At 40.9% G+C, this 26,998-nt stretch overlaps 2 protein-coding genes across 8 annotated transcripts in view; one reads left to right on the forward strand and one right to left on the reverse strand.

Annotated features, from left to right (window-relative positions):
• tnni3k (TNNI3 interacting kinase) overlaps positions 1-7,707 on the forward strand; it is a 21,012-nt gene extending 13,305 nt beyond the window's left edge. For 4 of the 7 annotated variants that reach the window (XM_079656509.1, XM_079656507.1, XM_079656510.1 and 1 more), the window contains 5 exons: positions 226-335; positions 3,524-3,583; positions 3,795-3,964; positions 6,396-6,475; positions 7,253-7,707. In XM_079656509.1, the coding sequence (XP_079512635.1) occupies positions 226-335; positions 3,524-3,583; positions 3,795-3,964; positions 6,396-6,475; positions 7,253-7,332 (500 nt within the window). In that variant the 3' untranslated portion in view covers positions 7,333-7,707. Of the gene's footprint in view, positions 1-225; positions 336-3,523; positions 3,584-3,794; positions 3,965-6,395; positions 6,476-7,252 lie in introns of those variants that run through there. The other 3 variants (XM_079656511.1, XM_079656512.1, XM_079656513.1) reach the window with 3 other exon arrangements.
• A 2,295-nt stretch (positions 7,708-10,002) lies between these two features.
• Positions 10,003-26,855, reverse strand: erich3 (glutamate-rich 3). Its single transcript, XM_079650885.1, has 14 exons — positions 26,329-26,855; positions 23,960-24,053; positions 23,367-23,492; positions 23,182-23,253; positions 22,874-23,002; positions 20,431-20,589; positions 19,845-20,054; positions 19,257-19,437; positions 18,799-18,985; positions 18,138-18,361; positions 17,917-18,063; positions 17,256-17,561; positions 15,808-15,948; positions 10,003-14,381 (listed from the first exon to the last, which is right to left on the reverse strand). The coding sequence occupies exons 1-14, from the start codon at positions 26,346-26,348 to the stop codon at positions 10,261-10,263; spliced, it is 6,117 nt and encodes a 2,038-aa protein (XP_079507011.1). The 5' UTR covers positions 26,349-26,855; the 3' UTR covers positions 10,003-10,260.
• Between the last annotated feature and the right edge of the window lie 143 nt (positions 26,856-26,998).

Here is a 26,998-nt window from a genome sequence, read left to right on the forward strand (position 1 = left end):
AACAATAACAGGGGTTCACCCAAAAGTGATTGAGATAACTCAATGTGAACCCAAGAATGACTGACAATTCTGTCCGAGACTTATCATGGCTACAAAATTCTTCAAAAATAAATTAACAAAAAAATAATGTTAAAAGAAAAATATACACAAAGACAGAACTAAAAGACTGTGAGACAACATGTTATCATTTCAAAGATGTAATGTAAGGCTGACTTCTGTCCCCAGCGGCGGCAGCAGCAGACATGGCGTATCATCACATCCGCCCCCCCGTCGGATACTCCATCCCCAAACCCATCTCTGCCTTCCTGATGAGAGGCTGGAACGCCTGCCCCGAGGTAAAGGACACATTTCAACTCTTCTATCTGAGCTCTGGTTGCCGGAAAAAGTCTCTCAAAAAATGCACAATTAACTTACAGTACATGTGGTACAGTAGTCCATAATATAGTGAGTATCCAGAGAGTTTGGTAGATTACATCTTAAAAATAATCTAACCAGCATCTTGCAACTCATTAGATATCAAGGCCGACTGATTCACTTTGATTCAATAATTTTGTTCAGACACAGTTACAAATAGAAGTACAATTATAAGTCATAATGGAGGTTTTTATGGAGATATGTGAATGTGACACTCTTACTGTATATGTAATATCCAAAGGCTGAGAATAAAGGCGCAGACACTATACAGAAAGTATTTATTAAATATATCTTACTAACGCATCTAGATTCGGAGAGAGTTGATGTATTATACAGAAACATTTATAAGCTAAAAGCGCCTTAAAGGTCACCTATTATTCAAAATCCACTTATTCATATATTTTCTACATCAACATGTGTCCCCTCTGTGGAAAGAGATTCTGAAAGATTCAGGAAAAAAGATTCTCTCTCTTTTTGTCCTGATCCATTTCTATAACAACCTGTCTGAAAATGAGCTGATCAGATTTTGGCCCCTTTATGATGTCATAACAATTTTCGGGCTTGTGTAACCATTAGCCAATCAGCAACCAAGGTAACCCCCCCCTCCCCCACACCTTATCTCCTGAATCTCCTCCTAGAGCACCATTGTGTTCTTTTTAACCAAATCTCTCTCAGAGGGGCGTGGGGAGGGGCTCCTTATTTTTCATCTAAAGTAACAGACAGAGAATCAGCACTTTTGAAACAGGGCTGAAACAGAGGGGATTATGGGTAATGCTGCAATGATCTGTTTGGTGTTTGGAGCCAAACACTTCAGAGACATGTTCTGTATATATCTGAGACCTGGAATATATTGATGAAAAACAGTATAATAGTGGACCTTTAAAACTAACCAAATACCCTAAAAAGTAAACTAATTTAACGCTAATGGTGACATAACATTTAATAAGGCTCAGAGGGGGAACTGATGCTGAGTCAGCTGCAGTGTCCCTAGAGGATGCATTACATTGCATTTAGCTGACGGTTTAATCCAAAGCGATTTACAATAAGTACATTCGACCAAGAAGATACAAACTTGAAGAAAACAGAATCATATAAGTACATCAGGTTTCATAGAGCTAAAACATTTCAAGTTCTACTCAACTGGCTTTAGATAAGCCAGTCCTTTGTTATGTATGGTTTAACATTACTGCACGGAGGTTCACTTTTAGCAGCACAGGATGGTCCTCTCTCAGTGCTGCCATGCTCATTATTAGCCGCCATGTTTTTGTGCACTGGGCCTCATTAACACACATTATATCACAGCCGAAGGTGCTGCTCTCTGTGGGACGATCCTTTAGTTAGAAGACGCTCCTGCTGTTGTCCCAAATCTCAAAGACGTCACAAGGTCTAATGTCCTGGGGTTTGAGAGTGCTGAGAAATATTCATCAAACCTATAAGAAGCCTATATTACAAAACTGCTCTCAGATTAACGCACATTTTCTCTGAAACTAGTGCAAATGGAAAGGACAAATTGTTCTTAAAAGTTTAATAGAATCACACCAAAATGATCATCAGACCTTTAGACTAGAGTTTTTCAAAGTGGAGGACAGGCTTCTCCATTAGGGCTCAGTGAATTAAAGTGAAAATATTATTATTAAATATTATAATATTAGTTAGATATCCTTACATTAGATTACATGTCACTTGTTAGAGGCTTTTATCCAAAGCGACTTACATACATTCAGTACTGTGGGCAATCCCCACAGGAGCAATTTGGGGTGAAGTGTCTTAGGGACACAACGACATGCTGACTGCAGTGGGACTCGAGCGCACTAACTTCAGCGCACTATTCCACTGAGCCACAGCCTCCCCTATCACATAGAAAAGCTTACATGTGAGACATACAGTGGTTTGGGGAATTTTAAAGATTTTCCCAGAGTTAAAAACAAATAAATTACTTATATAAAATATCTATATATTTGGTGTAGTCTGATGTTATGTCAAACAGCAATATTAGGCTATATTGGCAGAGTTGTTATATCGGTTATGTTCACATTCTTATTTGATTACATCCACTTGTCTAAGATGACAACAGAGACTTTCGACCCAAAAGCAGCTGTTGACTTGTGGATGCAAGCAGCTAATCGCAGACTCAAGCAGAGAGAAAGTAGTAGGCCTACATCATCAGCTACCATGTCTGACAGAGAGGAAGACAGTGAGAAGAACAGTCAGGAGGGTAGTGATGACAGCTTGTAGGATTACTGGTCGTGCTAATGTTGTCTTGTGTTCACCTCTGCACGTGTGTTCAGTGCCGTGTGTCTGGCAAATAAAGTCAAGACCCCTCAAAAGTTACGGTTTATGTCATTTTAAGGATGAGCACCAAGCAACATCTCCAGGTGCTCCTTTGAGAACCAGGGCAAAAAAGTGATGTGCACCCCTGGTTATGTGGTTATTCTCAAATGGGATAACCATGATCCCATAGGCATCAAGCAATTCAGAGGAACTAAGCGGACTAAGAGGAGGCACCTTTTATTCCTTTTAGACCATTACAATGCAGTGAAGGTCTTTTTCTTCCACAGAGCAGTAGATACTTGAGTAATGACAAATTATAAGCGAACAAACATAGGGGAAAAGCAATCACTACAATCCCAATGAAAGTACTTTGAACACTTTGATTTGTTTTCATCTGTACTATATAGTATTCTGTGATATTAAAGCAGACGGTCAGACCCTGTTTCTGAGGATGTGATGTATAATTGAACAGCTCTGGGGAGGCTCTGTTTGTTCTCCACAGCGAGGGAAAGATCTGAGGATCGCTTCTGAGGCAGAGCTCACCTTTGCTTCATGTGGGGGCGGACTAAAATATAGTACACACTGAGAGAGAGAGAGAGTGTGTGTGTGTGTGTGTGTGTGTGTGTGTGTGTGTGTGTGTGTGTGTGTGTGTGTGTGTGTGTGTGTGTGTGTGTGTGTGTGTGTGTGTGTGTGTGTGTGTGTGTGTGTGTGTGTGTGTGTGTGTGTGTGTGTGTGTGTGTGTGTGTGTGTGTGTGTGTGTGTTGGATACACACAATGCTTTTGATTGTTCAGCATTGAAACAGAAATATATTATAGTTTGCTTTTTTTCAAATTTCAGGACAGGCCTGAGTTCTCTGAAGTGGTTTCCAACCTGGAGGAATGCTTGTGCAACGTTGAGGTATATAAAAGATAATATAACAGACTGGCACTTGGACTTATTTACCCACCAGCAGTTAAAACCCTGATAAATGTACTTATTCTTAAATGGTTACAAAATCCAATTTCCCCCTTGTAAAAAATGTATTCTAATTACTATCCCACATTTTCCTGACTGTCCCCCTTTGTATCCCTGCAGTGTGTTATTTACTGTTGTTGTTGTTGTTGATCAGCTGATGTCCCCGGCCTCCAGTAACAGCAGCGGCTCCCTGTCTCCCTCCTCTTCCTCCGACTGCCTGCTGGGGCGCGGCGGCCCCGGGCGGAGTCAAGTTGCTGCGCTGCGGTCCCGCTTCGAGCTGGAGTACGCGCTGAACACTCGAGCCTACGCCATCTGGACCCAGAGGTGAGGAACTGAAGCTGCTCCACCCTCAGGGGGAGGTGGTGGGAACGCTCTGCATAAATGCCACTTTTAAACAATCAAGATTTTATCAGTTGAAGCTTTGCATTGACTTAGCATCCAAATAGTTTTTGGAGGTGAAGACAAAATAACTTACAACACTAAACAACTGCTGTCTCTTCTCACTTTGGCGAGTTTCATGACCCAATTTCCTTAAATATTGTCAATTTGTTAAAAATCAACAAACATGAATCGGACCCTTTAACTTATGGATCAATCAGTAAATGTGTTGGAGCGCAAATAGCAGCTCAAGTATGACATTTTGGTGTCACTGTGTTATAGAAGTAAACATAGCTAAATCAAGGTGTTTCAGGCAGTTTTTCCTTGTAACTCAAGGAAAAACAAGTGTTTAAATGTCTTCAAATTATTTAAAATTGTTTATCATTTATATGCTCCTGGGACCCAGCCCATTGAAAATGTCCTCTGTAGAGGACATTTTGTTAACATGCATCTCCTTTTACTCTTTTGAGCTACTCTATCAATCTCTGATGTACTGTACAGAGGACATCCTGGTCTTTCCAGTGATATGTCATTGGTTCAAATTGCATGCTGGGAAGTTCCTCTTTCTTTTCATCCAAAATGGCTGGCATACCAAAAACAAAATGTTATAGAAGCAGGAGGAGAAGTCAAATATTGTTGAATAACTGCAATGTTTACCATGAAAATCATATACTGTACGTTCTTGTTTCTTAACATGTGAGGAACTATATAATTAGTTCTGAAAGCAATTAAATAATTCAAGTTTTCAAATAACAGCTCTTTTATAAATGTCCATCCTAGTGGACGTCAGGACCATCTTCATGGACTTAATGACTCAATATTGTTGCAGGAGACGGAACTGAAGCAGACATTTTCTGTACCAGATAGTTCAGGGAGATTCAGATGTTGAGCTCTCAGATGATGAGAGATGAGGATTTCACACCTGGGATAGAAGAGGGTCAAGAGGAAGGGGGGGAAAGATGCAGGAGGCTCCATGAGCGCACAGATACAAACAGAGAGACAGATAGGGACGAGCTGGAAAGACATGGCCCTCTGTGGGCCAAGAGTAGCACGTATGTCTTATTTTTTTTATTTTAAGTGGAGCCATGAAAAATGAGAATTGCCTCAGGAATGCAAGCTTTGTTTCTATGAGCAGGTCAAATGGAGACCACATCCATAAAACTAGTCAAGATGACCCTACAGCCCGTGCCGACTGGAGTCAATGAGGTACTTCCCAGTACATTGACTACAAAGTCTTTGAAGATCTGGAAAGATTCACCAAAAACCAAACTAGTTTTTTAGTGACCAAATAAACAGCAATGCTCAGATCAATTACTTATTGATGTTTTAAATAAAGGTGAATGTATTATTGTATTAATATCACTCTATAACCATAATACGTTACATAGTCTATCTGTTAATTATGGCTGTCTTTTCAAACTAAAATGGTCCCGACGTCCTCTACAGTGGACATACTGTAACATTTAAAAATAAAATAAAAAAAGTCTAAATTGCAAGATTTTTTTTAACCCTAAATAGGTAGGAAATCACAAAAAAGCGGAAATTGGAAGACACTTTTTTTCCCTCGGGTCCCAGGAGGGTATAATGGAAATGTGGATAGGGTTTAAATTGCCCTTAAAAAGTAGATTAAAAAACTTTTCAGCCTTACTCTCATTAACAGAAATTCCACAGCTAGCTTTAGTTTGGACAGTGGTGTCTTGGAGACGTCTCGCTCTGATTAATTGTAATAGCAAGATGTAGACCAGTTAACATAGTTACTGTAGCGTGGGGGATGGAGTTGCTCGGATACAGAAAAGGAAACAAAGGAAAGCTAATGCAATAAAACATGCATGGCTTTCTGACCGAGGTGTGTGTGTGTGTGTGTGTGTGTGTGTGTGTGTGTGTGTGTGTGTGTGTGTGTGTGTGTGTGTGTGTGTGTGTGTGTGTGTGTGTGTGTGTGTGTGTGTGTGTGTGTGTGTGTGTGTGTGTGCGTGTGTGTGCCAGGCAACAGTCACTATGAAGCCAGATACAGGAGCTTATCGTGGCAATTAAACCTTAGACAAGAACTTTCTGTGTTTCATCTTATGAAAGTTCAAATGCATCCTCATTTTGAACTTATAATAATGTACAACATGTTTGAATATTAAATGCTGATCAACAGTGCGCAGATTGTGTCTGCGGCGGCTTATCAAATCTGTCATCTATTTTTTATTCTGACCCCCTGCAGAGAAAGTGAGAGCAGCGTGGTATTAGATCGGACATTACATATTAAATTCCTCCAGCTTTTATCTGCCTCCATCTCATCTATCTTTCTCCATGTAAATGAAGCTGGATATATTTCTGCACTGGAGTTGCTTTGCAGTGGATTAATAAATAATTGCTGATTTTATTTTTGCAGTGAGCAGCGCCGTGCATCTGGAGGTCTTTCACTGGAGGAACTCAGGAGGAACATGCAGTTTTCTCCCATCGATCGAAATGGTTTGTTTACAGAACACATGCACACTGATAAAGTGACAGTCATTGTTTTATATACCCCTCTTTGTCGGTGGCACTTAAACCACAATATAAAGTACCAAAAGATTCATTAAAAAATAAACAAATGAAAGAATAGCACAGCAATCAAATTGACTTTTATAATATTTGTCGGGGACTATTTCCTGCGGCGGATGAACACAAATGTTGTACTCTAGTTAGTATGTCTGCTAGCTAGGACTATGTGGGATCACTCGTTAACAACGGTGTCCATGCTTGTTTAAGAAGATCAATTAATTGTCATTTTGGGTATTTTCAATTAATTATTTCCATTAAAGGTGGGGTAGGTCATTTTGGGGAAACCAGCTCGAATGCGCTAGAATTTGAAAATACACAGCCGGAAAAAATCTGCCACATCCTTACAGAGCCCCTCCTCCAACACACACGAACGCGCACATGACCAATGAGGGCACGAGATAAGTTTGTGCACAGATGGAAGGCTGACAGGCAGGTTGGCCATCCAGTTATTTTAGCCGGGCCGGCTCAGATGATTGGTCGTGCTTTTTTACTTTTTTGTCAAAGCACTTAAGATATTCATTGCTATCGGGATGTTAAGAGCATTCCATGGAATATAAAAAAAGGTGTATCTCGAGCCGGTTTCTCAAACTTATCTACCCCACCATTAAGAACATATTATATTAAACAGACCTTAATATTTCTAAGATATTATTCGTCATAAATGAAACTAACTATGAATAGCGTCTTTATTTGTCTCTTTTCCAGGCTATGTGTCTGATCCCATGAGCACCATGAGGTTAAACTCCTCTTACAGCAGCAGTGGCAGCTTCGAGGACAGTAACTAATCCTTTTTATTATTACCTTACTATTTTAGACACTCATGCCTATTTTTTATAGTTAATTTTAAGCAAAACCTCTAAACAAAGATGATTGAAGTAGAAAATACTGTATTTCTAACCATGTGCAAACTAAACTGTATTTTGTTGAGTTTCTTTGTGAGCTGACATTGTTAGCTCCAAATATCTCTAGGCTTGTGTTTTTTGAGGTTTATCTGTTACAAACATTATGTCATTATGTTTTTTTTTTTATAAGTTGTTGACGCTTTTTGTAAATACTGTATGTTTGACAAGCAAAAACTGTACATTGTTTGTCTACTTTTTAGGTTCCCAGTTCATTTGTGCATATGTTCTTCAAGTAAAAAATAAATAATCAGAAAGTCATTATCAATCTCACCGTTTTTATTTAAGCTTTCGTTGACTAACGGATATCAATCAAACACAAGAAGCCCCACAAACCCACGCTAGCCATACGGATCAAATGAAAAGGCAATATAAATAAATAAATAAATATTTTCTTTTTAAATAAGAGGTAGTATTAGCAGCTCTAATGACACAACTCAGCGCTGCTATATTTGACATTTCACAATGTTACCACTGTTTTATTCTTGGATCCTTGCTAGCTTAGGTTAGAATTCCCGTTTTTTTGTCTAGATTTCAACTTAAGAAATATACACCTTTAAGCACGAAAACACAGTGCAATTACAGATCTCTAAGGTACTGTAACATCAGTGGAAATGTAAAGCCTAGCTGGGACAAACTAAGCTGTGGGAGACCAACAACGATAAATTATTGAGTCGTGTGTGAGTGGAAGAGTATCTGTTTACGGGTAATAAGTGATCGCAGCTGCACTTGATACGCCGCCTCTTTGTTAGCGACAATAGGAAGAGATGCTCTATTGTAAACATTTCATGCAGCAGTCAAAACTCCTTATGCAGCGTCCTCTTTTTGGTTAGTGAAGGATGAAGACTGTTTAAGAAGCCTTTGTGATGTAAACATAGAAGCCACAAGACACTTGAGGGCCTCGGACAAAACTAAAACCATCTCACGGGAAAACATAAACAGTGCTGCACTATGTGAAGAAACTTGGGGGGTATACTACGAAGCTGGTTCAACCTAACCTGGATATGTTTGAATTAGCCGGTTGGCCTAATCCAAAACATACGCGCTCTCGCTAAACGGTACTACGACGCGGGTTATCAAGTGGATCGCTCAAGCCAGCCGTGCCCTATCTAGTTAGGTGCGCGTTCACATGAAAGGGGTGGTAGCGCGCGCGTCATACTTCCTGAATGAAAAGTCAACTATATAATTAGACAAATATGAAGAAGTTAAAATTTAAACATCCATGACTTAAACACTGTATCCAGGATAAAAGCCACATAGCTGCACCTGCAAGGTGAATACAGCTGGTAAAAGAAAAAGTGTTTGAATGCGTAGATTAACAGGTTTATGATATCACTGCCCCGTCTAAGACATGATCTGACTTTAATTACATTTGTCTCGAGTGTTTCGTCAACTTAATGTGTTCCTTAAAATAATACTTCTGCATACAGTATGTGACACTGTAAGTGTTGCACGGCCAGATACGGCTCAGCTGACTCAGATAAGGAAATATATGATATATTATGATGTGATATGCCTCGGACTGTACGTAATGTTACTCTGATCCGGTTACTTATGTTGTGGCAGATATTTAATTAAGCTTCTTAACGCTAATGTTATAATAGTCAGATTGCTCTGAAGATGGGAGGTGATATTCTATTAATGTTCACGTTCACACAGTCGGTGATTTTTGCCGGCCGTCTTTCCTGCAACGGCAGCTTTTCTGTATTTCCTTTCTCCTGTAATGTGACTTGATCGCTTTAAACTCCGCACACTGAGCTCTGATTGGTCAGCAGGCAGTGCTTTCACTGAGTTGAGCTCTTGGCCTGCAACCTAACCTGCTCCGGGGCAGGTTAGCCGCACAGCCTAAGTTACCATGGAGATCTAGCCTGCTAAAAAGAGAACCAGCTTCGTAGGACCGGAAAACCAGAGTTTTCCCTGAAGTTAGCCGGCTAAGCGAAAATCCTGCTTCGTAGTATACCCCCTTGGAGTAGGTGATGTTGAAATCAAAAACAAGTGCTCTTCAAGAACAGGGCAAGTAGTCTAGTAAAAAACAAAAAAAAACACAGATTACTTTTAATGGAAGTCAATGGTATATGTTGGCAATCTAAAAAGCATCCAAGGCACTCTGATTGTAATTTTGGAATACTTTAATAATAGAAAGCTAACCAACCATTTTATGATAAACAAGTCTTAATTAGGATATAAAGATGTGCATTTTCAGACTGCCATCCAATACCAATGACTTCCATCCAAAGTAAGGTGGACAGTCACTGTTTTTATGAATGTATACTCTAAGACAGACAAGCTTTTTTTGTACCTTTGGGAAGTCCCTAATAATGGGGCGGAGCCTGCGAGCTAGTTCAGGCAGTCAACTCGAGCACCACTGATACATTAACACGTCACGCACCTCGTCCCTCCTTAATGCTGCTGCTGCTGCTGCTGCTGCTGCTGCTGCTGCTGCTGCTGCTGCTGCTGCTGCTGCAAGTCATGTTCATGTTCATGTTCCTGCTGTTGTGTTTCATGTTGCTGCTACTCGCCTGCCCCTCCCACCACCCCATCTTATAGGCTCGGGGGATAGTTATCTAGTCATCACTCAATGTTCTTTGTACATCTGTGGAGTGATGAGGCCCGAGCCTAGACGCCAAACTCAACTATATGCTGCTTCTAATAAACATATTAAGAAACACGCGAGTTGTCTGACTGAAATGTCTCTTTTTCTAAATGGAGCCAGCTGATTGTCTAATTCCTCGCTTTTTTGATATTCAATTTTGATACATTATCCTGTAAACTAAAGAACAAACTATTAAAGCCTCACTGTACCTTGGTGCCGCTCTAATGTCCGCTCTCTGTCCTCGCAGCGGTCAGCAGAGGATATGGACTTCTACTGAACATCGCTTCACCCACTGAGAAAGTGCTGAGTCGGTCTTTACTCAGCGTGTGTTTGATTTCCTCGATCATCTGCACCTCTCTTCTGTCTCCGTTGATGCTCCCGTCTGACGGCTGGGGGTCAATGTCTTTCCGTTGGGTCTCCTCTTGACTTCCATCGTCAGACGTTGTGAAATCGGTTATTTCTTTGACTTCTCGACTTTGTTCGCTTGTTTCCTCGGTATCTTTTGTTTCATTTGCCTTCAACTTGGAAAGCCCTTCAGGAATCGTTGAACACTCGCCCTGCTCTTCTGTCTTTGATAAAGACAGAAGATCTTTCTCCTCTTCCTTTGCTTGTTTTTCATTCAACTCTGGACTAGTTTTCTCCTCACCCTCAGCTCTGCCGCTCGTTACTGAATGCTGAGTCCCTGATAGGCTTTCCACTTCAGTTTTGGAAACATCAGTTTGCTCAGTGTCATCCTGCATTAAACCTTCTTGCACTTTATCAAGAGATCGCCTACTTCCTGTCTGGTCCTCTGACCTCATACCTTGCCCGCTCACAGACTCTTTATCACTCTCTGGCTGCACTTTAAAGTCCTTTACTTCAGTCTCCTCCACTTGCTGAGAGTCTTTCTCACTCTGTTCTCCGGCTTCAGAGTGAGCTGAAGATTGAGGTTCCTCTTTGCTTGTAACCCTTTTCTCATTTACACTTTGAGATATCTCTGCCATCATAAGTGGACTCTCTGCTCTCGCCCGTTCTGTAGATTTTGTTTCCTCTTCGTTAGCGTTAAGTTGAGCGTCTGGTGATTCCTTTAGGTCTTCTAACGGTTCAACAAACGTCTCAAAGAACTTGGATGTTTGATGCGTGGTTACCCAGTTTGTGACCATCTCTGCGTTGTTTTCTCTTGTTAGTACTTCTGGAGTTTCTTTAACTTCTGCTACGCTCTCCTCTGTGTTGTTTTGTGTCGGGGATTGTGTTTGAGGTTGGAGCAGCACGCTGGCTCCTTCCTCCGAGGCCTTGCTCGCCTCCTCTTCCGTGTCTGCTCCGTTTTCTCCGTCAGTTGCAGAGTGATCAGCAGGATTTTCTCCCGTGTGTTTTTCAGTGTTAGAGTCAGGCTGTGCAGCGGATACCTCTACAGCTGTGTGTGTTGGAGATTGTGCCTGGTCACCTGACGAAGCAACCATCACCTCACTGACATGACTCGACACATTATCGCTCTTTTTCACCAACTCTGAATCTCTGTTTTCACTGTTAGGCTCAGATACATTTCCATTTTTATCTTGTTTTGATCCCTTCTCCTCGTCGTTGTTTCTCTCGTCTGATTTCGATTCATCCTTCGTTTCCATGCCAGATGTGTCCGGGTCGTCGTTTTGAGTGGATTCCTCTTGCTTTGCCTCAGCCTCAGTTTGTGCCACATCAGGAGCTTTTTCAGCGTCACCTTCAGACTTCACAGTTACTTCCTTTCCCTCTGTGCTCTCCCCCTCTGTGGGCTCCTCTGCTTTTGTCTCAGCATTCTCGTCTCTTTTCACGTCATTTTCGCCGTCAGTTTGAACCTCTCCTTCTCCCTCCTGAGTTTTCTTCTCGGTTGACATCTCTCCATTTTCAACGTCAACTTCTCCCTTTTCCATGCTGTCATTTACTTCTTGAATTTGTTTTTCAACCTCCTCAGCTTCCATTACGTCGTTTGAAGTCTCTCTTTCCATGATCTCAGATGTCTTTTCTTCTCTGTCTGCAGTCTCTAGAAGGTCTCCTCTGTCTAGAGTCTCTGGAAGTTCTTCTCTGTCTGCAGTCTCTGGAAGTTCTTCTCTGTCTGCAGTCTCTGGAAGTTCTTCTCTGTCTGGAGTCTCTGGAAGTTCTTCTCTGTCTGCAGTCTCTGGAAGTTCTTCTCTGTCTGGAGTCTCTGGAAGTTCTTCTCTGTCTGCAGTCTCTGGAAGTTCTTCTCTGTCTGCAGTCTCTGGAAGTTCTTCTCTGTCTGTAGTCTGTGGAAGTTCTTCTCTGTCTGTAGTCTCTGGAAGTTCTTCTCTGTCTGGAGTCTCTGGAAGTTCTTCTCTGTCTGCAGTCTCTGGAAGTTCTTCTCTGTCTGCAGTCTCTGAAAGTTCTTCTCTGTCTGTAGTCTCTGGAAGTTCTTCTCTGTCTGTAGTCTCTGGAAGTTCTTCTCTGTCTGTAGTCTCTGGAAGTTCTTCTCTGTCTGGAGTCTCTGGAAGTTCTTCTCTGTTTCGAGTCTCTGGAAGTTCTTCTCTGTCTGTAGTCTCTGGAAGTTCTTCTCTGTCTGCAGTCTCTTGAAGTTCTTCTCTGTTTCGAGTCTCTGGAAGTTCTTCTCTGTCTGCAGTCTCTGGAAGTTCTTCTCTGTCTCGAGTCTCTGGAAGTTCTTCTCTGTCTGCAGTCTCTTGAAGTTCTTCTCTGTTTCGAGTCTCTGGAAGTTCTTCTCTGTCTGGAGTCTCTGGAAGTTCTTCTCTGTCTGCAGTCTCTGGAAGTTCTTCTCTGTCTGCAGTCTCTGGAAGTTCTTCTCTGTCTGCAGTCTCTGGAAGTTCTTCTCTGTCTGCAGTCTCTGGAAGTTCGTCTCTGTCTGCAGTCTCTGGAAGTTCTTCTCTGTCTGCAGTCTCTGGAAGTTCTTCTCTGTTTCGAGTCTCTGGAAGTTCTTCTCTGTCTGGAGTCTCTGGAAGTTCTTCTCTGTTTCGAGTCTCTGGAAGTTCTTCTCTGTCTGCAGTCTCTGGAAGTTCTTCTCTGTTTTGAGTCTCTGGAAGTTCTTCTCTGTCTGGAGTCTCTGGAAGTTCTTCTCTGTCTGCAGTCTCTGGAAGTTCTTCTCTGTCTGGAGTCTCTGGAAGTTCTTCTCTGTTTCGAGTCTCTGGAAGTTCTTCTCTGTCTGCAGTCTCTGGAAGTTCTTCTCTGTCTGGAGTCTTATAACTTCCCTCCTGTTTCTCTTCAGATCCTTCCTCATCTTTATCCTTCTCAGATTTGTCACCGATGTTATCTTTCTCTTCCTCATCCTTTCCCCCACCAGCTGCTGTGTTCACCTTTTCACTCTCAATAGCTTCATCTCCCTTTCCCTCTGATTCTTCCTCATCCTTTTTATTCTTGACAATTTCACCATCTTCTTCGTCTTTCTCTGTCTTTTCTAATTCATCTGCCTTCTCTTCATTTGCAACTTCCTCTTCCTCACTTTGGGATTTCTCTGCCTGCTCTTCATTTCTATTTCCTTCATCTTTAAAGTCAACTTCAGTCCGCTCTGAAATCATTTCCTCCTTTTCTATCCTTTCTTCCGTCTTACTCTCATCCTCCTCCTCTTCTTCAACAACGCCATCTTTACTCTCCTCTACTGCTGAAGCTTCTTTAATGTCATCTTTACTACTTTCTTCTTTAGCATTCTCCTCACTTAAATATGCACTTTTTTCCACCGTGGTGTCTCCGCTGCCCTCCGTGGAGCTGCTTGAGTTCTCCGCTGTGCCTTCAGTCTCTGCGTCCTCGCCGCCTCCCTGCTGCCTCGTCTCTGTGTGGGTTACAGGTGCCTCTTCACAGCTGAGGGCCTCTCGCTCCTCTGAGGGCTCTGCTTTCATCTCCTTTGTCTGGCTGGCTGTCATCGCCTCTGCATCATCCGGCGCTGCTGTCTCATCAGGGATTTGATTCGGCTCTGATACCGATGACTCATCCTCCTCGCTGCTTTTTGCCCCGTGTCCTGTCTCGCCGAGCCGCGTGTCAACCTCCACGTCATTTTCCTCTTCGGTTTCTTTGTCTTTCTCTAGAGCCTCCTCATTGGCTGATTTAGCTGATTCTTGATTTCCTGAAGTCTTGTCTTCCTCAGCCATTTCCTCTTCAGATACACGATGCAGAGCTGTAGCTGCATCTTCTGCCTCCTCTGATTTAACATTCTCTGTGTTTTTGTCCTTTTCATTTTCCTCTACGATTTTCACATCTTTAGGAACATCTTTGTTCTCCTGGGGTTCCAGTTCAGATTCTTCCTCTTGTTCTTTTGGGTCAGACGTGTCTTTTACTTCTTCAGCTTCACAAACAGCCTCTTCCTCACATGTTGTCTCCTCCACAACGGCATGTAGCTCTTCTGTCAAGGTGATAGTTTTCACTGCAACTGCTTCTGAGAACACAATGCAGAGATTGTTTAGGGATGTTTTTATTTTGCTACAGAAGTGGATTTATTTGAATTAGAATGTAGGGTACCACTTTACAACAAGGCTACCCTTATAAAGGGTTTACGAATAGTTTGTAATTAATTAATTAATTAGGTTGTGAACACATTAGAAGTCATTAATAAGCTTTTATAAGACATGAGATAAACGGGGTAACTGTGACCGGCTGCTTGCCAAATAGCGAGCCCACATGTATCTGTACTGCTAAGTCTTATTAGAAATGGTAGTAACTCATTAATAAATGGGAATGTCTTTCACACTTTAAAATAAGCCTCCCTTTTGGCAACTATAAATGTTAGTAACTCGTAAATAAATGGCCATAAAGAGATGCCAAGAAACATCAAGATGGAAGGGGGGGAGAATCAACTCAGTGAACAACAGATACCAAGGATGCTAGCTGATGAGAAAGACGAAGTAAGCTAGGTCAGTGTTTTTCAAAGTGGGGGCCCTGACCCCCCGGGGGGCCGCCAGGGGGGTCACGCAAAGCTAGATTTTTTTTTTTTTTTTAGATGTTATTAATAACTGCATATCTATCAATCTATGTGTCCTTTGATGCCAATCTTTTAATATTTTTTATTTATTAATATCTTTGTTTTTAAATCACACGATCGCCCTTCAAGCAAATCAGAATCGAGCTGCTGCTACTGAGAGTGAAACTGAGTATCTGCTCAGCTTTTGGAGCAAGTGAGAGCTAGTGAATATTTCGCTCTGCATCTGGATGAGAGCACGGATGCAGCAAATATTACCGTCGAATATTATATATCATATTAAAAAGGCATAAATAGCTTTCAAAAATGATAAAAATATATGTTAATTGTTCATATTACTGTTCAAAATTATATAATATTATAAAGACAGAAATCACTTTAAAAATGCTTTAAAAATATGTTTACTGTTGATATTACTGTTTAATATTGTGTTAAGAATGTTTATACAGAAGACACAATGAATGTAATGAATGACAAACAAAAGATAAATACAAAAAATGTTTAGAAGAATAACTGATTATTAATTACTAATAAAAATATATATTAAGAAAATGTATTAAGCTGTATGATTGATTTGTCATATTTTCCATCATAATGTACTCATCATTTAAAAAAAAAATTGCAACAGGGGGGTCCACACCAGAGATTAATTCTATATGGGGCTTGGCATGGCAAAGTTTGGGAACCCCTGAGCTAGGTAGCCAATATAAGGCTTCGTCATCTTGCCAAATAGTGAGCCTGTGTTGATGTTAGAAGTGGTTTATAAATGGTTCTTAATGATTAATAAAGTGTTTACAACATAATTAATAACCTAATGATAAACCCTTTATGAATCCTTTATAAGGGTAGTCTTATTGTAAATTGGTGCCGAATGTATATCTGGTACCCTTGCTGTCCGGTTCAGGGCCTTTCTCTGAGGACTCCTCCTCCTCCTCCTCCTCGGTGCTGGTGTCGCTCAGCTCGGGCTCGGAGCTGCACTGGGACTCCTTCAGGATGGCTTCTGCCAACTTCTCCTGCACAGATTTAGCTTGGGAGAGAAAAAGAGACATGGCACACACAGGGATATAAGAGCATGTTACAAGCTAAGCATAAACTACTGTGAGCACTCATAGTGACGATGTCAGAATGTTGTAAGGTAAAGAATGAATAAGTATTTGAATAATGCAAAAGGAATGAGAGAAATAAGCCAACAAATAGACGTGTAGCCAATAACACCAGAATGTCTTTAATCTTTCCAAGTGTAAAGCAGAACATGCAAAATAATATTCAACGTGCACAGAAAAACAACGCACAAACATTCAGTACACAACCAAAATGGAAACACAATGTCTTAAAACATATATTTTTAAAACTATTTTATGTACATTTTAGGATATGAACTCTTAGGATTTCACTTTTGGAGCACACTTTGGTTGGGAAAACCTATAATTCAGTTTAATACTACATTTACTGTACATATGAGTTTGATATTCACAGCCATTAGAAAGAAAAACATATTTGTTTGGGCACTCAACACAGCTGCACATTTTGAAACTTGTGCAATATGAAATGTGTGTGTTTTTCCATCAGTGGCAGCTTTCACCTCCTCTCTGATTGCATGTTGACCCCCACAGAGTCCTCCCTTTGTTTTTAAGCTATATTCTGTATATTCATTCATTTATGTCACATAATTTGAGCTTGAACCATATCTACAAATGCAAGCAGAAGTATTGAAACGCATGTCTTCAAAACCGGCCTTAAGACCCTCTTCTTTCGGCAGGCCTTCCAATAAACTTTGAGCATGGTACACCTGGAGTACTGCCATTTCTATCGCTATCTCCGATTTTTATTTAATTAATTAATTTAATTTAATTTAATTTTTTATTTTTTTTAATCTCTCCAATTGTCCTTTGTTGTGAAGCGCTTCGAGATTTGTCTTGGCAGAGGAGAAGCACTACTGTATATAAATTAAATGTATTATTATTATTATTATGTAAAAAAGCTAACAGAAGTTAAAGAAAGATTTCTAAAATGTAAAAATGTAACCCAAAGTGATAAAAAAAAAACAGCAACCAAACAAATTAACATAAAGTGGAACATACAGAAAATCAAAAAGAAATCACGCAGAAAAAAAAAAAGAAGAAGTAATTTTTCCACCATCTCATTTCACAACAACGTCATTATGTTACTTTAAATCTCACAACATGACAATACTGTGATAGTTATTTGGCTGTTGTCAGTCTACGGTAAATAGAGCAATACGTGAATGACTGGTTGAGATAACAGTGGAAAAACCTCCATAAAAGATGGACTGGTCCAATTCCTCACTCCAGAGTTAGACGTGTTCCCACTCACCCCTCTCCTGCTCCTCTTTGCTCTCATCTACCATTTTGTCCTCGTCTTTTTCTGCTGAGATTTCTTCACTTTGTTGATTCTCATTGGCCGAGGGGAAACTTGTTTCACACACTTCTATATCGGTACTGTCCCCCGCAGTGTCCAGTTTGCCCGAGTCTTTAGGCGCAGCAGGTATGGCCTCCTCAGTGGCAGCTTCTAGTGGAACAGCACTTTCCTCCTGGTGGACGTCTTTAATGTGTTCCTCAGCATCGCTCTCTTCCCGCTCACTGTCTGAGGAGCTGGAGCCTGAAGCTGACTTTATGTCATCTGTGCAACAAAGATGGAGCATTTCATATTATCTTAAAAACACTTTCTTAACGTCCATTTTATACTGTTAATACATAGAAGTAGCAGTTTTTCCTCAAAAAGCGAAATTCTACTTTTAAAAGATGTTTTTCTTGCTGACATTTTTTATTTGTGTTTGTAAAGCATTTCATCTAAATCTAGGTTCTACATGTTAACCAGAGATATGTGTTTTCCTCTAGAGATACAGAGTGATTCTGTTTTGCTTTATGAAAAGAAAAAGTAAATAATGTTTGAAGAGTAAGAGTGCAATATCCCTTTCCTCCCAGTTACTTTTCTTTATCTTAAAAGATGTGTTTGAACAAGATGTTTCGCCCACCTTCCCTCTCGTCGTCCTCGCTCTCAGAGGCGTCTCCCTCTAAAGCCCGGCTTTCAGTTTCTTGAGAAGGAGATGGGGATTTCTTCACTTTTACTTCAGCATCTTCCACAGGGCCCTCGTCATCTGCTTCAAAGTCTTCCTCATAATCTGAAGAGGAAGAAAATGCTTTGAGAGTCGCTGAAGAAATAGAGGTATTTATTTCATATTGGTTTCATCCATACCGTCTCTGACTTTGTCCTCCTCCGCTGCCGTTTCCTCTTTGACTTCAGTCTCCATGTCCTGAGGTCGGCTGGTTTCACACTCTGACTCGTTGTCTGCAGTCCTCTCTGTCTCCATCACAGGAGCCTCCTTCAGGCTGGACACTGACTCCTCTCTTACCCCATCATCTTTGACTCTCTTTGGTGGAGGAGTGGGCTTCTTGTCCAGTCCCATTGCTATGATGCACCTGAAGAAGTTAGCATTGTAAACTGTAAACACTCAGTTGAGGAATATGTCAATATTTTTGAAAGATGTTCAAGTTAACATCAAGCTTAAAGGAAACAGTTGGTGTTTTTTCTGGCTTTTTTTTTAAATATATCTTTTAATATCTGTCTGTCGAGCTGACAAATTCTCCTTTGTTTAACAACTTCCATGTCATGTGACCCATTGACTGCAGTTAGAATTGTAGGCCAGAATTGTATTACTACACTGAACCAGTACAATTGGTTTTTGGGGCTTCTTTACCCACAATGCAACTTGACTGCTGACACTTCAGTAAGGGAGTTCGGTGTGTTATAGTACTAGCGGCTTATTTAATTGATTGTACTTTTACAACACAAAGGCCTTCTCATAACTGTATCACAAATTGAGTTGACGGTGTGTCTGTTAAAAGAGAGGCCCTACTTGTAGCACGGAGAAGCCCCCTCCACTCCGCAGAAGCCAAAGTGTCCGTGCCTGCCGCCCAGTCGTGAGCCCTTCCTGTGTTTGAACTCGCAGCAGGAGCTGAGCCGCTCCACCTGCAGCCCGTTCAGGAAGAAGGTCAAGCTGAAGGGGAAACCTCGGTGCCGCCTGGAAATGAACTGGAAAGTCTCTGAGGGAGAGATTGAGGATGTGGATGAGAGGAAGGAACATTTTCAACATCAAAATACGTCTTAAACTCAGTGAGAATGGATACTCAACTAAATTAAAGATACAGAAACAATACATTTAAAGTTATTCCATGGAGTTGCTGGCCCCATAGTGGAGATAGTCTGTTTGCCTAAAGGTTGTACACACAGACTGTATGTTATCTATATGACCTCCCTCATGAGATTTGCTCTTATTTGTGTACACGAACGCACTTATCTAACACACGCACTGACCTCCCTCTCTTAGCTTGCCCTTGTAAACACACAGGTTCTCTCCTCCACAGTGCTGCTGAAACACTTTGACCTCATCCCTCATGTCGGTCAGGTCATGAGAGAGATGCACCGTTTTGCCAAAGTATATCATGTTCACACGCACTCTGCTCTGGAGCACAGAGCTCCTCAGCATGGGGGGGTCCTGGAGGGGAGAAAAGGGCAGGTTGGGATCAGTTAACGACATCATACTTTCTCAGTGGACAATTAAATACATTTAAGTCAGTAAGAGATTCCTTATGTTGTTAAATTATTACTTTTGATTTTAATGAATTGGGTTTTCTTTGCAGCCTTACTGTCACCACTGTCTTAACAATAGTCTGTGACTAGAGGTGAAGGAAAATAAAAAGCTCACGGTCCCTGTATGCTGTTCTGTGTTGATATTTCGGCAAATGTTAAACATACAGAATAAAGATAATCATGGTCAAATACATTGTAAACATAAAATAGAGAATACTGCCAGGTCTTGCAGAGACCGAATGAATCCAAAGGGGCTGTTAGTTTGATGTGGAAGGTGTTGTTGCCGGGGAAAACGTAACAAGAGACAAAGACCTCGTAGGCGTCCACTCCGCTGGAGGCGGTGGTGGGACGCAGTCTGCGGCCTCGGAGCGTCCCGCTGAGAGTGACCTTCACCCCACTCTCTCTCCTCTTCGTGGAGGGAGGCACCGGGGTGACGAAGTTGTTGATGACGGGGAGGCAGTAGGGTGAGATGCCACGGGGGGGCTCGGCTGTTGTCCGATGTCTCCGGGACTCCTTCTCCATCTGGGAGAGAAGTAGAAAGGTTTAGTGTGTGCTGTTGTTGCAGCAGAGCAATGACAATGTCTGTGTGTGTGCCTATAAAGCAGACAAAGGTTTAATAGAGAGGAGTTTGTCCTAAGCTGCGTTCACACTTTGTTTAGTAAAGAAAAGTAATGTGGCTTTCTGGTATTAGCACAAACTATTTTACTGAGCCTGTCAGGCACTTGTACAATATGTGTATGATACAACTCTATTTTGTATCTTCTATCACTCACTGTGCAACTGCAAGAGTTCTGCAACTAGAATCTGATTTTGTCCATACAGGAAAACTGTCATGCAAACTCTCTATGCAGGAAGGCAGGTGAATGGGTGAAGGAGTTCTCATGTGTCGCGGCCTCACAGTGCTGTTGAGCGTCTGCTCGTTCTCATTGGACGACTCCAGCAGTCTGTAAGGGGAGCTGCGTCTGAGCGAGGCGGTGGTGCTGTTACTGCCGATCGGCTTCAGACGCACCGGCCGCTGCATCTTCCCCGGAGCCGTGTTGGGTCGAGACGAGCCCGGCTGCAGCACCGTGACACACACACACACACACACACACACACACACACACACACACACACACACACACACACACACACACACACACACACACACACACACACACACACACACACACACACACACACACACACACACACACACACACACACACACACACACACACACACAAAGACCAATTAAGTACAGTGTAAATGTAGTTTAATGCGCTGGATAGAAACGTGTTCAGTAGAATTATGTTTGATTTGCTGTGCTCTAGTAAAACTAATAGTATAAATTAAACATACACAATTAAGAGCATCCCATGTTTGAGGCTAGCATAATGGAAGGAATAATGCTGTTAATTACATAGTATATGTCAATTTTCTCTTAATATATTGAAATTAAGGGGTTCATTCTTGGTGCACTTAGTACTTATTTTGGAGTTTTCCATCATTTGGTTTTTCAATGTGCTTTATGCAGCTTATTTGCATTTATGTTTGCAATTATATTTTCCTTTCTCATTAATCTTTGCTACAAAGAATGAATGGTATGTGTTGGAGGCAAGCATAACTGGAGGAAGAGTTGTTTTATTATTCTACATTTGGTATTCCTCATATCAAATACATCTGTATATTTTCCTTTATTTTTCATACCATACATAATACAGTGTGCGTAGGTCGTACACCATCTAATATATTGTTACACTCGGTGTATTGATTTCATGTAATCTGCTCTTTTGTTTATTTTATACTGCATACACTTATTTCTATGCTGATAAAGAAATGTTACAAGAGTGTGCAAATGCAAATGACTCTTTGACATTTACTGCCAACATTTGACTGTGCATGTATTGCAAACAAGCCTGTACCGGCTGAAGTGTGCCATGTTTGCACACTTAATACTGGGATTTCAAAAGGTAAACACAGAGATCAAGGGAAGGATTACCAGCTCTATTTACTCTGGCCTCAAAGTCTGTGACTTCTTACATTTCAAAGATAACGCACTTCAAATCCCACTGCTTCACGTTTAACCTGTCTGCACACACAGACACAGAAGCTGATACAGCTCCTCTAAACATGCCGACGGAGAAATGATTTTCTTAACAGACGTAAAATGTTTTACCAGAAATAATGCTTTGGACATGGAAACCACTCAACTGTGCCTGAGTTTGAGTGTTTAAAACAGATGAATTTTTTTGTTATCGAAATAAAATTGGGGCATTTTAGCTCGAGGGATGTTGCTTTATAGCAAGGCTATTCAATTAGTTTGCAATGGGGGCCGGTTGATGAAAATGATCCAAAGCAAGGGGCCGGGAAAGAGATGGCTTGAAATATGAGCAATCATATTAAGAGCTTCAGATACAGTAAATACTCCAACAGCACAGTGGAGTGCATATATTGTGTTTAATTCAATCAAACAACATAGCCCAAGGCCTTCATAGATCTAAATGGCTCAGAACTCAGTAGGCCTACATGTGAAGCTCATTTAACCATCAACATAATTTCATTTGATTTAATTTAGGTGAAATTATATAATCATTCACACAGAGATGCAATAAATGACAGTTGTCGCTACACAAGCTAGTAGGTGGGTTCGAAACCCGAGCCCGCCGAAGTTTTCAGGCAATGTCTTCCCCTCGATCTCTCAATGTAACACCCTCTCTGGAATAAAGGCACTTTTTAAAACTCTTTTTAAAAAAAGTAGATTACTTTTTAACATTATACTCAAAGGGCCAGTAAATATCACCCCGGGGCCGGATTTGGCCCGCGGGCCGCCAATTGAAGGGCCCTGCATTATAGTGTGAAAAATAAACTGAGGAATCAAATGCAGGTGCTGCAAATGAAGAAATAGTTGCCGCGATGAAAATAGTCAAATAGTTAAAATACCTTTGAACAGAGGCAGGCTAACTGTCCAATGTTAACAACAGTTTGAGGGATGATGCATTATTAAACTCTGAGAAGAAATAGTTACAATGAGTGCACTTAAATTAAAATCAATCCCTGTGTTTTCCTCTTGTGAAACACAGATGTGATTGAGCGATAAGGCGTAATCTGATTGGAGTAATTAAAGTTCTTTAAATGAATATTGAGGTGTTAAACTCAGACGTAATATTTCAGAGACCATGTGGTGTCATTTAACCATTTTTGCATTATGGAGATGCTTTAATAAAAGGTCAGAATTAAAAAATGCACTTGAATAAGAACATGCATCAGTGATTGAAATGGTTCCTGATTGGCCTTAGGGGAGCCTGTAGCTTTCACAGGTGACTAAAATCAACTGGTGTATGAATGATGTTCTGACTCACAGATTCAGAGGACTCAGAGTGCTCCCCCTCTGGACCAGAGTGCTGTTTCCGGATGCCTCGAGCACCCGTGGGTGGGCGTGGAGACAAGATACGGATGATCTCTTCTTCATATCTTTTAGAGCGATCCACCTTCCCAAAGAAAAAACATTCATTACTATTGTTGCCATTTTGTATGCGTGGCCATACCTTGTGTGTTTAACCTGTTATCTGTAAATAAAAGTACATGCTAATAATGTTTTGGGGTTTCATATTATTCAAAATGATACAAAATCTGGAAGCAAAGTGTTGTTTAAATGTTAATGATGTACTTTGATCTTATGCACCCTTTCCGTCCTTGCAAACTCCTCCAGTTTCCTTTTGATCTCTATTTGATGGACACGCTGTTTGGGAGGGGCACAGAACACATTTGAATGGGTTATTATTATTCAAGGATAAGCACAGATTAGCTGAGTGTTTTTACTGTTTTGTCTCTGATCAAGTGTGCTGCTCCCACCTCCATCTCCAGCACCTTGTGGAAGATGGCCTGGGCCAGGCATTCTCGGACATGTCTGTGGTGCGCTCTCTGGATCAGCTTGTGTCTGTACTCCTTGTCTGGGACAATGCGCCCACTCCTTGTGATCTGAAAACAACGATAAGCAAAGTTCAGGATACGGTTTAGGTTTTCAAAAACATTGTTGTCTAACTGAGGTCACCAAGATCTGACATTTTAGGCATACATATCTTTAAAGGCTTTGAACAGAATTTGTTTTACTTGGTTTCCTCCTTTAATAATACGTTTTCTCATGTTTGAAGTGTGCAGGGCTTTAGATGTGTTGTTTGTTTACTAACCTTAATAACTTAAGTCTTGAAGCAAAGGTTTTGTGCTACTTTAAATCTGCCAGATATAAAATATGATTACTAGATAAAACCCCTCAATGTATCTGAGAGTAATAATAATATAATATACACGGTATGGATATCGTAAACCTCAAATCTGTAGCTCTCAGAAGTATCACATCCACCACGATCACCATCATCATCATCATCATCATCATCATCATCATTATCATCATCACCATCACCGTCATCATCAACCTGCTGACGTACCAGTCCTGCTCTCTGCAGGTGTCTCCTGATCCGAGTGTTGCTGAAGTATCCTGCCAGATGTCTGTCTGTGAGACTGTTGTATGCTGAAATAAGTCTGCAGAAACAACAGCAAAAAAAACACTCATTAAATGAATCCCAAATAAACTGATAATAAATGTTTTCACTTTTGTAAAACTTTAAGTTGAGTAATGCTAGGGAGCACTGGTGGGACAAACGTCAAACACTTTGGACACACTACTCAGTCACATGGATGAAGGGGGGAGCTAAGAGAAAGCAGGAGAAGAGGTCGAGTGTTGGAGCAGGATTGGAGAATTGAGAGACTCTGAGTGTCTTTTATCTTGGGGAAGGGTCCAGAGCCTCAGAGGTGGTCTGGAAAAAGCCAGAGGTTGCAAAGGTTAGACTATGGGATGTGTGGGGGAAACTTCTGAAGCAATTGGAGTCAGGACTCAAAGAGAGACACGATGGAGAGCTGGAGCTTTGATGGCAAACACTGACGGTTTATTTGGAGCTTCGGCCGGAGAATTCAGAAGACATGTCAAAGGGCCACGGTCTGACCACACGGTTGAGATGCCACACCAATTCTGAAGAACCCTCCTGTAGCTCCAGGTTTTAACTAGTTCAGATTGTAATAATCAACATTCTTCAATAGATAGACTAAACAGCTGAGGACACTGAACCACATTTGTTGTCGCTTATGGCTCGGGGTCATCTACACCCCGAGAAGGATGTGTTCCAGGTGTCCCACAACAATAACTTTCTCTGGCAGAGAGTTGCCCGGTCATAAAGTGGTAACATCAACCAAATGCTAGGGCAGCCCCTCCTTATGGGAGATAACGGCTGCTCTAGGCTGGGAATCTGCGTCAGAGGGCGAAGGATGACATGCAGGGGAAATGATTCCCCAACAAGATAGAGAGTAGGGAGGCCAAGCTAGATCTAAGGTATCATGGGGCCTTGTTGGTGATGAGTTGTATGTCAACACCAGGCTTTTTAAGTTAATGAACAGGGAGACAGGAAGCCAGTGGAGCTCTTTTAGGACTCTGAATGTCTTCCACTAGAGATCTTGATTACTGTTCACAGAAAACCAGAATCCCAATCAAATTATTTAGTGGGGCACAACACCATGCTTGTTTGTTTGTTGGTTGTTTCTTGTCAGCCCGGCCGGACTGAAAGTGTTTTTCCAACACAGATTTGATTTCCTCCAGCATTTGTGTACGAGACAAGAGGATCTCATTATAGGGTCGGTTACCGGGGTCTGATTACAAACAGGAATTAAAGGGGATGGTACACTTAACCCTGTCTGCCTCCTCTTTGTGCGCCTGGCGTGTGTCTCTGGTATTCTTCAGATTCTGCTCCAGATTTCTCTTTGAGCCACAACATGGTGGTTGAACTACTACGGGTCATTATTAACATGACTTTCTCTGACCCATCGAGAAGTCTAAAGAAATGAAAAACAAAACTAAGCCTGGATTGAAATAACAAAAGTTATTAGTATTCAAGTAAATTACACTAGAAAACGACCGCAATAAAATATACTTAAACTTTGGCAGATTGACCCCTATCAGTGTATTTATTTTTCTATTGTTGCAATTCAGTTCATTTTACCAACTTCATATAATAATTAATCCATAACAATGCATGATGCATACATTTTTACAAATAGTGTATACACACAGTATATTCTGTAAAGTAACTTTAGCTGCTTCTTTTTTACTTTCGATGATAGTGGAGTGGAAGCATGTTACTAAAAACAAGTACCTTAATGTTTTACTTAAGTACCCTTCTTGAGTAAGTGTATACTACTTATCGACATTACACTGCTGGTAACAGTACATTTTCTTCAAAGTATATGAATAGTTTTTTGACTAAATTATCTTTTCATCACTCCACCATTTTTGCTAGTGCGTCTTATTTTCTTTTTAAGTTGTGTTCAATGTCATTTGTTGTTCACAGTTATGTACTCTGATACAACTGCTATTTCAAACGTTTTTTTAAAGGATTTACTAGCTTTTAGTGGACTTAAAGTGCAATAGAGCCTAGTCTAAATATTGGTCTTACCTAAAAGTAGTAGCTTGTTTTTAAATATGTCACTCTCATACAATTGTTTATTAGAGCAGCATAATGCGGTTTGTGATGCAACGTTAAACATTAGGCTAGCATTAACATAGTTTGAGTGTCAATTAAAAGTATTTAATTCTGCCTCTTTAATGACTATATTACTGGATATTTGAACCTCGTAACATATTTTTAATAATAAGCTATTATAATTATTTTAGGTAAATACAACATAAAAAAACATATTAAGTAAAACAAAGTTGCACAAACATGCTACTCCCTAATGTTTAATATTAAACAGTAAATTGCACACTTACCCTGGGTTGAGGTGACTCATGGTTTTTCAGCTCGCCCTCTTTTAAAAACCCTCCCACAATTATATTTGAGATAAAAGGGGCCGTTGTCTTCACCGTAAGGCCAGTGTTAAGTAAAATTAAGCCGCCATAAGTGTTCTAAAGTGCGGCTGTTTTATTTCAGAGGAGTCGGTCTGCACTCAGAGCGGAACTGTGACACTCAGCGGTTGCTATCATGGTTGCTATGGGACATCACGTGATGGTGCTGCTGCCAATGAGGATCCACTTACAGAGTCCAACACACTATTACACATGTATTTTAACATTTACACATTCACTTGGTTTTCGACTCTATTATATGTTGTTTGCAAGTTATCATAATATAAAAACTATGAAGGTTTAAACATATTTTGAACAAGAAACAAATAACTATGAATGTATAGTACACTTCTACTTTGACGTGGCCGTACATTTGACCTCAATAGGCTAAAGGAAGTTGTATGTGAGTTAAAAATATATTAAAACTATTAAAGTTTTAGATACTGTAAGCAATTCTAGAACCCTGAAGGCAGGAGAGACTGAAAAGAGTCAAGGGAAGCTTGTAAAAGTTAACAGCATTTAATTACACAAAAGATGCGGTGGTGTACAAAATGAAATGTGCGAGTGGACGCGCTCTCCACATCCAACGACCGGT

The sequence above is a fragment of the Notothenia rossii genome (genome assembly GCF_949606895.1).
Source record: "Notothenia rossii genome assembly, chromosome: 1".
Lineage (NCBI taxonomy): Eukaryota > Metazoa > Chordata > Actinopteri > Perciformes > Nototheniidae > Notothenia > Notothenia rossii.

Bases quoted from the DNA above. Each gene is read 5' to 3' on its own strand.
- erich3 (XM_079650885.1), bottom strand. From the start codon at position 26,348: ATGAGTCACCTCAACCCAGG. The intron at 23,254-23,366 runs GTGGGAGCAGCA...CCTCCCAAACAG, and splicing joins ACAAGGTGCTGGAGATGGAG to CGTGTCCATCAAATAGAGAT. The intron at 15,949-17,255 runs GTGAGTGGGAAC...TTCTCTCCCAAG, and splicing joins CAAAGAGGAGCAGGAGAGGG to CTAAATCTGTGCAGGAGAAG.